The sequence below is a fragment of the Frieseomelitta varia genome, unplaced genomic scaffold, assembly GCF_011392965.1.
Source record: "Frieseomelitta varia isolate USP_RPSP 00005682 unplaced genomic scaffold, Fvar_1.2 scaffold_622, whole genome shotgun sequence".
In the NCBI taxonomy this organism is placed as follows: Eukaryota; Metazoa; Arthropoda; class Insecta; order Hymenoptera; family Apidae; genus Frieseomelitta; species Frieseomelitta varia.
In genome coordinates this window covers 191,836-200,011 of record NW_025110393.1, presented here as the reverse complement: position 1 = coordinate 200,011, position 8,176 = coordinate 191,836, and the positions used below count along the sequence as shown (strand labels likewise).

The 8,176-nt window shown below is 33.5% G+C and overlaps 1 protein-coding gene across 1 annotated transcript in view; it reads right to left on the bottom strand.

Annotated features, from left to right (window-relative positions):
- Positions 1–3,974, bottom strand: part of LOC122534667 — a 6,819-nt gene extending 2,845 nt beyond the window's left edge. Inside the window, exons 1-7 of the mRNA XM_043665521.1 lie at positions 3,793–3,974; positions 3,275–3,353; positions 3,098–3,189; positions 2,893–3,004; positions 2,369–2,448; positions 505–711; positions 331–412 (exon numbers count right to left, since the gene is read on the bottom strand). Of these exons, the coding sequence (XP_043521456.1) occupies positions 331–412; positions 505–711; positions 2,369–2,448; positions 2,893–3,004; positions 3,098–3,189; positions 3,275–3,353; positions 3,793–3,858 (718 nt within the window). The 5' untranslated portion in view covers positions 3,859–3,974. The remainder of the gene's footprint in view (positions 1–330; positions 413–504; positions 712–2,368; positions 2,449–2,892; positions 3,005–3,097; positions 3,190–3,274; positions 3,354–3,792) is intronic.
- Positions 3,975–8,176: the final 4,202 nt, after the last annotated feature.

The following is an 8,176-nucleotide window of genomic DNA, read 5'->3' as shown; positions in this document are numbered from 1 at the left end:
TCTCCTCTCTTTCTTTTATTGCAGCTACAGTTTTTTTGAACTGACATTATCGAAAGAAAAAAAAAAAAAAAAAAAAAAAAACGAAAGAAATTAATATAAATTAAAAAGTAAAAATTAATTAAAAGTTAAGAATCAAGAAGAAAAATTTCGATTCGATCGTGTCACCATAGAATATCCAAAATCTACATAATCGACCAAATTCAACCAAAAACTAATTCTATCAATTCATCATTCGTTCATTGTCATATCCATCCAAAGGCTATATGCCTTTCTTCCACGTTCGCGTGATTCGAAACAACAAAATGAAAAGAAAGTTCGGCTGAAGAGTACCTTTGGGCGTGTCGTTCTTCTTGCTGCAGGATTTCCTCAGGTTCTTGACCATCTTTTTCGCCTCCTCCATGGTCATCTTTTTCTGCGTGCGTAAAAGAAAGTTGAGAGCCCGTGTGCACGCACGTTCGAACGGATCGTACCTTCGACTACAGACAATCGATCGATCAAACTCACGCTCTCTGTGTCCTCGATCGCCAGCAGAACGAGCACCAACGTGACCATCAGAAAGACGCCGAGTCCCTTCATTTTTTCTCGTTTTTCCCTACTTGTTCCCTTCCGGTTGTTGCTCGTTGAGGCACTAGCTCCTCCAGCTTCCAGATCGCTCGAACCAGGATGAAATCGGGGGATGTGCCGACTCCTCTCGTTATTATTCTTGATGGATCAAACGCGAGGCCATCGTGCACCCCCTTTTATAGTCGGCGTCCGATGGCCAACAGTAGGAGGAAGGAAGAAACTTTTGCGTTTCGTGGGTGTTGCGCGAGGCTTGACCCGTGATTACCGCTTTGGTTAATAATTAGCTAGTAACCTTCAGATTTCCGAAGCCGGAAAGGGAGGAGTGGCGCCGCCATGTAATGGATTACGTCGCAAATATTCAATTGTTATACAATGTACTATGTGTACTGTGTCGCACTTGGTTCATTTTTCTTCTCTTCTTTGCTTTGGTTCGTCTCTGTCTCGTGTCCTTTAAACTATAAAATTTGTTTTCTCTTGCCGTGTAAAATTTATTATCACATCAACAGTACTAATTAAATAAATACTGATAATGTTAGTTTAATCGTGCGAATTGCAACTCAGAACTCGCAATGTCAATAATATCAAGTTCAATCGTGCAAGAGGGCCCTGACACGAAACTGAAAACCAAGGAATCGAAAATTGAAATTAAAAGCGGAACGGATAGAAAACTAGAATTAGTTCAAAAACTTCTAATCTTTGTTTTCTAATTTGCTTTATCATAATTTTTGCTTGAGGGGGAAAAAGAAACGAAAGAACTAGCGAATGGATCTAATTACAAGCTAATCCTGCTGTTCTTCTGTGCGAGAGATATATTAGAAATTGATATTATTAAAACGCAAAGTTTCTAAATGTTTGGTTTTAGCATTCGGTATTTTACTTTTAGTACTCTATCATTTTACTTTTAGTACTCTATCATTTTACGAGCTTACTGCACTTATCTAAATGGAGATGTCTAGATGTACAAACAAAGAAACGAAGAGTGTTAATAAGCAATTGTGATCCTTGAAATCCTTTGAATACGGATATATTTTCGAAAATTGTTTCCTCCGAGCGACATAGTACACAATTTGGATACGGTATATTATCACGATGCTAATTGATAGCCGTATTTTATGTAATTTTCATCCCGACGTGACGTTGACAACAGCTGTGTTTAAAGAATTCAAACTACGATCAGAAAAAAAAAAATTCGAGCATTGAAGAATCATTCGATTTCTCGAAAGAAAGTTTCTCGACTGAAGTTAAGTAGACAGAATGGAAGAAAACTGACAATGAGAAGTAGAGTTGATCTCTCCGCATCAATCAATTCGATCTTTTGTCGATTATAGACAGTTGATTAAAATCTAGTTGTAACTCAAAATCTGGGGATTAATAATTACTATATTAATAATTATTTCTATGTTAGTTTATTATCAATAATTCTAATAGTACAATGTTAGAATGTAACAGTTTCATCATTGACGAAGCTTCCAAATATTTTCTTTCTTCGAAAATATGTTCACATAATGTGTTTTATATCTTTCAACATTTTATTTGTCAGAAATCGGACTTATAGCTTAATACCATATGAGAACAAAATAAAATGATTTACAAATGAAATTAAGTGTAAAATATGCAACTGACAAATCATATGGCATTATTGTGATATAAATTGTTAACGTTATCTTGTAATTATTTCTTAAAAATACGCTCCTATACTTATTATTCATTCCTTTGCTCGTTTCCTATCGTTTCGACATTATCGAGCTTGGGGTTTCATAAATTTGCATGGGTGTGTCTCTTCGAAAGATCATGTTTATTAAGGGAAGAAAAATATTTCTGGATTCGTAAAGTAGTAGCATTTTATCAGTTCGTACGTTTTGTTGCAGTCATCGCCGGTGTATTCTGCGTACAACGATAGAGATAGTTTAAAAAGAAACTCTCCAGCTTCTTTCGGTGAAAAATGTATGACGATTATATGCTTGTGTCTTTTGTAAGATACGAATATTATAAATTGTAATTTCGTAATATATCTTACATGTGGTATATTAAATTAATAGTATAATGTATGTATCATAAATACTATTTATAGTACAATATTATTATAATGTACTGACTTGTTTGTCCTATTAATATATATCTGTACAATTATTATACTAATATACTTGCATGTACAGATACAGTGTCTGAAATTGTCGATATGCAAGTTTTATTTCTTACAAACTAGAATTTATGAAACTTTGCCCTTTAAATAATTTTAGACACAATCATATCTTTTCTACAGTCTATCTATTTATCATGTCTAATTATATTAATTTATTAATTCAAATATTTAATGATTATCCTTACCTAATTTCTGGCACGAGTTCACGACTTCCTTCACTAAACTTGCTGATTCTGGTGGCATCGTTATGTCGAGTTGCTTTATCACCATTCCAAAATCGATCTCCCCATTTTTAAACTAGACGAACATATATCGAGAGCAGATGTCGATCAGTTAGTTTCCAATAAATAATCTTGGAATTGAAAATTAGTTATTTTATTTTGTATTTACGGTTCGTAATGCTTTCATGATGCAGGTCGTGTAGCACTTGAGGTTCTCGTCATCGCTAGGAAACTGACCCTTGCTCATTCCGTTAACTTTGTCTATGGAATGAATTTTATTAAGAACGTAATCTTCTTCTGGTTCCATTAAATTGTCCATTTCGTTTTCGAGCTTTTTTCCACTCACCTTCCGATACATCGATCTTCTGCAAGCAAGACTTCCGCAAACTCTTTGCCATTTTCTCGATTTGCTCTTGAGTCATGCTCTGAAGATATTTTAAAATTTCAACGTTTTAAATTGATTTTTAGGATCGGGTATCTCGATCCTAAAGCGTCTGAGCTTTCCAAAATTTTCAAGTCAATTTCAACGTCACAAACGTTAAATATCTTTTCAAATAGGTACATTCGACAATTTTCAAATATTTGAATTTCCATCTAAAACTATGTTACATTTTAACATTTTAAATTTCAACGCTTTGAACATCTAGATATCTAAATTTCTTCGTTTTGTGATGTTCAGAAACTTAAATATCTTAGAATGATAAAATAGTTCAGCGAATATTCTTCGAAAGGATATTTACGATAAATGTGTCTAATTCCCATTATGTTATCATAAACGCAAAATCCACGGATCATCAAAGGGATGAATATCTTTACCAATATTCAAACAAATGAATTCCTTCGTAAAAAATCAAAGAAACGTACACTTTCGGCTGGTTCCCATGCCACCAATGCGAACAACGTTGCAACAAATAAAAGTTTCACGTGCATATTTGAATTCTTAATTAAAAAAAGGATCAAAGAAAAATAAAGATACGAGAATGTACAGTAAGAAAACAAGACGAATATCAAAACGTAGTCTCTTTCGTTGTTCAAGCAACTGAAGGCTTGATCATTCGGGTTTTTTCTTATAAATCTTCGTGATTTGTTATTTTCCGACACAAGATAATTCGATAATTTGACATTTGTCGGCGAATTACCGGGTAAATCTGTCTTTTCGACTTGATGACAAGCTCGCTGACATTATATAACACGAGTTAAGAAGTATGTTCGACTACTAAATGATCGTCTCAACAAGTTTGATTCCCATGAAATTCCAGCTTGCCTTATTTTTCTCCGTAGTAATTCCATGCAATTTCTTCTTTGAGTGTAATTTCGTAGTTTAAATTGCGAGAAGGAGACTAGATTAATCATTCTAATTTTGGACAACGACTGGACAAGGTCAATCAGTATGTAGCATGAAGAAATATTATTTTTACAAATTCGTGATGATTAATGTAAATGAAAATTAAACTGTACGCACATCACAGAGTTGAAAACTTGCATTACAAAGTACTGACAGATTATTCCACTAGTATAGTTTGCACTAGGTGTCCCAGGTTCGATCGTTTCCACCCTTTGTCGCGTGGTTTGCACGGTCCAACTTGTACGAAGCAAGTTTTGGCCGGTCGTTCGCTTTGTCCTTCCCCCTTCATCGACAGAAGGCTCGGGCGTTAATGTCGAACCCTTGTATCTCGAGAGACACCCTTAAAACAGGAGCATCTGGCCAGAAAGCGCCGCCACCCCCGCGGCCATTAGTTCGTAGAGGCCACTCTTCGCCAGTTCGATAATTACATTTTTCTTTTTTTTTTTTTTTTCTTCACCCTCTCGATCTCTCTCGATCTCTCGGCGATTCGTTTCCACATGATCGTCGTACGTTTCGATCGATCCTGAGACGAATTCCTCTCCACGTTCCACTCGTTCTTTGCTTCTTTCACGTGAAAGTAAATACGACGAGGGAGAGATGGATTTTGACGAGACTGTGCTTTTGAGTATTTGTGTATTTGTGAATTATTAGAAACACTGAATTCGAAAGAATTGGAGTATCTTAAAATGGGAGAGTTTTAAAAAAACAATCATACAATTTTTTAACGTTTGACGCTTTGAACGAAGAAAATGTAATTGTGTGATTAAAAGAAAGGAAAGTGTTCTTTTTTTTTTTTTTTGTTTTTGAAAATTTTAATAGAAACATGTTGTATAATGTAAAATACAGAAATTTGTATGTCGAGGAATGAAGTATGTCTACTATTATTATTAACGTGCTATGCTTTTTCTTTGCAATTAGGAAGAACAAACGTCAGATTTATATTTTTAACTCTCTCAGTGTCCTAATAGAAGTTTCAGTAGCATATTTGCTTCCTTTATCAAGTATAAAGTCAAAAAGTGTTTTAATTACAATTATTCTTTAAAATAATACAGAATAGACGAACCTAACTTTTTTATTATATGTATATGTAATTAAGCGTACGAGTATTATTTTGATTGGCATTTTCTCGAATCATTCCGAAATTTTCTAAAATGATGGGAACTTCAAATCAGATTATTTGACATTCAAAAGTCAGAAAGTGTAATTGAAAGTGTGGATTCAATGGAAACACGAAAAAAAAAAGAAAGCCTCCGTAGGTTGGATCTAATCCCACGATTCTGACTGGTCGACTAAAAATACTTGCACGTGTAACAATAAAATTTCGTCAGATGGTGACATCGTGTCGAACCGATGGAATCCGATCGTGCAATACCGGCCTTTCTTCACCCACATCTGGGCATCGCGTGCTCGTTTTCGATCAGCGGTATCATAACGCGGACTTTCTCCGCTATTCACGGACACTTTCGATTTTAGAGCCCGAAAAACATCGATACGTGCTCGTAGGAAAATGAAATGATTTTATATAGCAAAAATATATATATTTATAAAATATAATATAAATATATATATATATATACATAAATATATATATAATAAAATAATAAAATTTAAGTTTATAATTTTTGTAAATTAATAAACAAATAAAATATGAAGATAGAATTATATATATATATATATATATATATATATATATATATAATATAATAAAATATATATATAATAAAATATATAAATAAAATTAAAATAATATTTATAATAAAATAAATATATAATAATTTATATATATATAATAAAATAATAAAATTTAAGTTCATAATTTTTATAAATTAATTAAACAAATAAAATATGAAGATAGAATTATATATATATAATATAATAAAATATATATATAATAAAATAATAAAATTTAAGTTTATAATTTTTGTGAATTAATTAAACAAATAAAATATGAAGATAAAATTATATATATATAATATAATAAAATATATATATAATAAAATAAATAAATATATATAATAAAAAATATATCTATAATAAAATAATAAAATTTAAGTTTATAATTTTTGTAAATTAATTAAACAAATAAAATATGAAGATAGAATTATATATATATATATATATAATATAATAAAATAAATATATATATAATAAAATAATAAAATTTAAGTTTATAATTTTTGTAAATTAATTAAACAAATAAAATATGAAGATAGAATTATCATTCCTCTAATTATAATGATTAAAATTATACACGAGAGATTCGCAAAATTACTTCCTATGGAATAGCAATCAGCTGGCCGAGGGAGAGACAGGGTTGAACAACAAAGGGAAACGATCTCCTAGTTCTTCGTCGGGCGTTAAAGAGCCGACGATCGCGTGCGACGGAACTAGCTTCTTCCTGGAGAAACGGATGAATGCGGAAGCGAAGGGTTAAAAAGCGAAGAGAGAGAGAGAGAGAGAGAGAGAGAGAGAGAGAGAGAGAGAAAGATGAAATGATGTGCAACAGTCGGTATTACGAATTACGGAAAGGAAACGGCCTGTTAGTGAATCACGTCGATGAGAGAAAGAGGGAGAAACGAAGCATGAGAATAACGTGACCTCTACGACGCCGCCCTAATTAAACGCCTTTAATTAACGGTAATAACCGCATGTTTCGCAGCGGGTTGCGTAATGAACGTCTTGTCGATAAGCCGCCGGCTCTTCATCCAGAATTACAATAACACGCTCTGCCTGCGAAAATCACTCGAGGGTGCGTAGTATTTGATCAAGATTGTTCCACATCGTTCTGGTTTCTAGATTTTGTTTATTTAATATCCTCTTCTTAAGTAAAAGATATCGTTTCGTTTGTTCGCAAGAGAAAAATAATTATTCGTTCGATCTTTTCATTGAGGAGGAAGGCAGGAAGACTTCTCTTATTTATATACGTTTATTCCTCTGGCGCAAGTTTTCTGTTTCAATCGTTTAAATGTAACACATATCAAAAAACGTAGAGCATGTTAGGATTTCAGAAAAGAATGATAATACTTCATCGAGTAAATAAATATTTTAATTAAAGTCACAATATAAACTGAGACTTTAATTAATTCTATTTAAAAGTCAATGTTATAATTGTAATACTTTACATTTCTCAGGAAAGTGTACAAGGGTTTCAAATATTTCATTCGAACCTCGATGAGTCGACTGTCAAAAAAATTACAAACAACTCTTTGAAGAATTTATGAGAGATGAAATGCTCTCTCTTTCATATTCGCACAAAATCCGCGGATATTTCTCTGCGACAGTGCGACACATTGTTGCATGAACGTCGTCAGCAAATTAAGATGCAAATAAACGTCTCTGGCTGTGAGAAAAACAAAAATACATAATTAAAAATAAAAATGAACGATTTGTGTGGACGCGTTTTCGAAACAAGATAGAAAGAAAGAGAGTCACGCGACTGCGTAATAAATTAATCGCGTGCCCCGTCGCGATTAAAGGCCGCCCTTTGTCATGCTAATTACCTTTCAATTAAACTCACAGCCCTGGGAGTCCCCGAGCTTGCCTGAATTAGCCTTTCAGTCGATTCTGATTCGGCCAACTTACTTTCCGCCGCGGAATTTCAAGCAAATTGTGGCCCGTGCTTTTAGCCCGGCGTCCCTCCGTTCGATGTACCAAGACCCTTCATCGAGAGAAGGGAACGACGAGAAAGAGAAAAAAAGAAAGAAACATATATACACTTGCCGTTCGTTCTTCGTGATCGAAGTGGCCTCTCGAAACTTGCTTATCGCGTCTTTTGCCTGGTTGTTCGCAATCACGAGCTTTGACGATCTTAGATACGCAGGAAATGAGGAATGAGGAAGATGTTCTTTGTTGGGGCTGTGGAGTGTTAGGTTAAGTGAGTCGTCTTCTTGTCGAAAAATATGT